The sequence below is a fragment of the Mesitornis unicolor genome, unplaced genomic scaffold, assembly GCF_000695765.1.
Source record: "Mesitornis unicolor isolate BGI_N332 unplaced genomic scaffold, ASM69576v1 scaffold43337, whole genome shotgun sequence".
NCBI classification, from domain to species: domain Eukaryota; kingdom Metazoa; phylum Chordata; class Aves; order Mesitornithiformes; family Mesitornithidae; genus Mesitornis; species Mesitornis unicolor.
This window is the reverse complement of record NW_010196664.1, coordinates 477-3386: the sequence shown is the minus strand read 5'-3', so window position 1 is coordinate 3386 and position 2910 is coordinate 477. Positions and strand designations below refer to the sequence as shown.

General features: G+C 56.3%; 1 protein-coding gene across 1 annotated transcript in view; it reads right to left on the bottom strand.

Annotated features, from left to right (window-relative positions):
* The window catches only part of LOC104543849 (PR domain zinc finger protein 16-like), a gene marked incomplete at its 5' end in the record, with an annotated part of 8985 nt that overhangs the window by 5605 nt on the left and 470 nt on the right, over positions 1-2910 (bottom strand). The window contains one exon of the mRNA XM_010188553.1: positions 2322-2910. This exon is cut by the window's right edge and continues 19 nt beyond it. Coding sequence (XP_010186855.1) covers positions 2322-2910 — 589 coding nt within the window. The remainder of the gene's footprint in view (positions 1-2321) is intronic.

The window sequence follows — 2910 nt, the reverse complement described above, 5'->3', positions numbered from 1 at the left end:
GATGTGGCGCGTGACCGTCGCTGCGGGGTTTTGGAAGGCGCGAGGTGGGAGTTCTCCGAAAAGCCGTGATCTGTGAAGCAAGGCGTCAGCACAAACGGCAGCGAGTGACGCCCCTGGCCCCGCTGGAGACGCGTGGGACCCCCTCACCGTCACCGAACCCTAAACACCACAGCAAAGCGACAGCGCTTCCCGCGGCTTTGCCATCTCCCGGCGCCGCGTACCGGGAGCGGGGCACACGCAGGGAGGCCTCGTCAGAGCCGAAGCGCGCAGCAAGCAGAGGATTAAGCCGATCTCGTCAGCCCGGTGCCTGAGAACGGCACCTTAACGAGCCCCAGCAAAAAACCGCCCCGCTTTCAGGCTGTCTGGCTGCGTTAAATTAGATCACCAGCAGAAAATGTCAAGGATTTAAGTGGCCTTTGGGAGAGAAACGGAGGAGCCAAATGATGTGAGAGCGCCTGATAAAGAGAAGTTTAGAAACAAAATATTGCCGTGCTTTTTAAGCCGGGACTTGGAAAGCTCTGCTGCTGAGCTCATTACATCAGAAGCCTGAGTCGCGAGCAACTCCACCGCTGACTTTCTATTTTAATAGATGACCAAAACTGCATGCAAGCCGTGGAATGCAGCAAACGATGCCCCCGTCCTTCCCTCCCATCCGTCTGCTGGATCGTTACGGTTTTCCCGAGGCTGCTATTTTAATTGGCAACGGCCTTTGCAAGCCGTGCTATTTCAACCTTCCTCCTGAGAGCGCCCAGGACCCTGAGCTACCTCCCAGCTTTCCCCTTCCTACCCCGTTCACTCCTTGCAGAACCAAACGCCGGGCTGTTTGCATTCGATTCACCCAGGAGGAGGTGGCCACGGTGGTGGCAGACGGAGCCCATCGCGCATCCCGGGCTGTGACGCAGCCGTTCCCGTCACGGATGCAGGATGCGATGAGCAGCGCAGCACCAACCCCAGCACCCAGGGCTCATTTATCCCAGCTCCTCAGCCTGCCCAGACACTGATGTGGCCTTTTCCCCCACCGTTATCGGCCATGCAACGGCAGCGACGTCGGTGCAGCGCTCCCGGCCGGCAGCGAAGGCCACGTCAGCCCTGGGTGCTCACAATGCTTCGAATGCTCATCCTGGTGCTGACCCAACCGCTCTGCTGTGACCCTGGGCCTTTCCAGCCCTAAAACCCCGGGATTGGCAGCTCCTCTGTTAATGTCACACCGGGCTGGATCATGGTGAGGGTCCCTATGTGACCCTGCCGCACACCATCCACCTCCAGCTCAGGTAACCCTACCCCAAGGGAGAATTAATTGGAGAATTAATTGCTGTGTTAAGGTCTAAATCAAACTGATTTGGGAGCTCTCTTTTCCCTGGATTTTGCTAAAACCAAGCAAACAGTATTTGCTCATGACAGAGACACCTCATGCAAGGGGAGAGCAAAGGCTGTGCCGCTGCCTGGATGGGCAATACACAAACTGACTGGTACCCTCCTCTTAAAATAGCTTTCCTTGAGAAATAGGTTTTATAAACAGCTCTAAACCAACAAAAGCCTCAAGTCTTCCCCATCCATCTTCTGAATTCACCCCTTCTGGAGGTTTAACTGGCATTTGGATAACTCCATCCAGTCTGCCTTACACATGCCCTGCACGTTCAGAGTGATAGAATGCATCAAGGCCTTCCCCAAAACCCAGCCTTTTCAAGGGAAACTTGTTAACAACCCTTGTTATCTCCTCAGAAAGGTCCAAGAAACACATCTGGGAGAGATCCAGGTACTAACACGCTGCCGTGTATTTACACTGAACTCCAGACTTGATGTTTCACAAGGCTGGGTCCACAGCAGAGCTGAAAACCCCCAGGAAAAGGCGTTGGCAAGAAGAGGGCTGTGGAGGAGGCAAGGTGAAGCTGCTCACCAAAGGCCACGGCGCCGGGCAGTGGGAGAGCCGCGTTTGCAGGCTCCCAGGGCTCCTGACTCATTCCCGAGCCATGGGAGCCCGGGCCCGAGGCATCTGAACTCTGCATTCTTATTGAATCAAACCTCTGGAATTTCCCCAAGTGCCATCTCAGCGCCGGCTCGTGGGAGAGTCCCTAAATAGGTCAAGCCTCCTCCTTATCAAAATAGGGATGCGCTCTTCCTCCATATCGATTACCAGCATCATCCTGTCAAGCGCTCGCCCCTTTCGATCCGGCAAACTCACCGTGCTGTGACCAAGGGGAGAGCAGCACCAACAACTGCAGCAGCACCACCTCTCTTTCCACACCACCTACATCCCCAGGGGCCTCGAGCTAGGGAATCGGCTCATCAGAGGAAGCGCTTAAGGCAGGGTATGTTAATACCTGTATATGGGGTCCATGAAAAAGGGCGATGGCTTAGCGTAGTGCAGGGACGGCTGCTGGGGCAGCTGGGACTGGGAAATCTTGGGTAAGACGTCGCTTGCCAGTAGCTTCCTTTCCCCATAGACGTGGTTCTTGCGCGGCTCCCTCCCTCCGTTCTGGCTGGCCCGGATGCGGTTGCCGATGCTGAGATCCAGCGGCTGCTCCTCGCCCGAGGACGGGGCGGGCAGGACCTTGGGCGGGGGCAGGATTGGCTTCATCTCTTTTGGCTTCGTGGTGAGATCGAAGGGCGACTCCGAGCTGGTGCTGCCCACTTTGTGGAGGTCCCTGGGTGACTTTGGTTCTGCCTTGACCAGCAAGCTGTGATTGAGGGTCCGCTCCGTGAAAGGGTAGAGGGAATGGGGGAAATTGGGGAGGAACTGAAAGGGGAACATGGAATGATAGGGGAGCGAACCCATCTTTTTCTCCTGCATCCCCATAAAGCCAGGCCCAAAGTATTTCTCCGCGATGGAGGCGATGGCTTTGATCGAGTCATTGGCTGCCCCCGTGGTGGGGAGCAGATGCTCCTCGGGGGGCGGGAAGAAGGAATGCT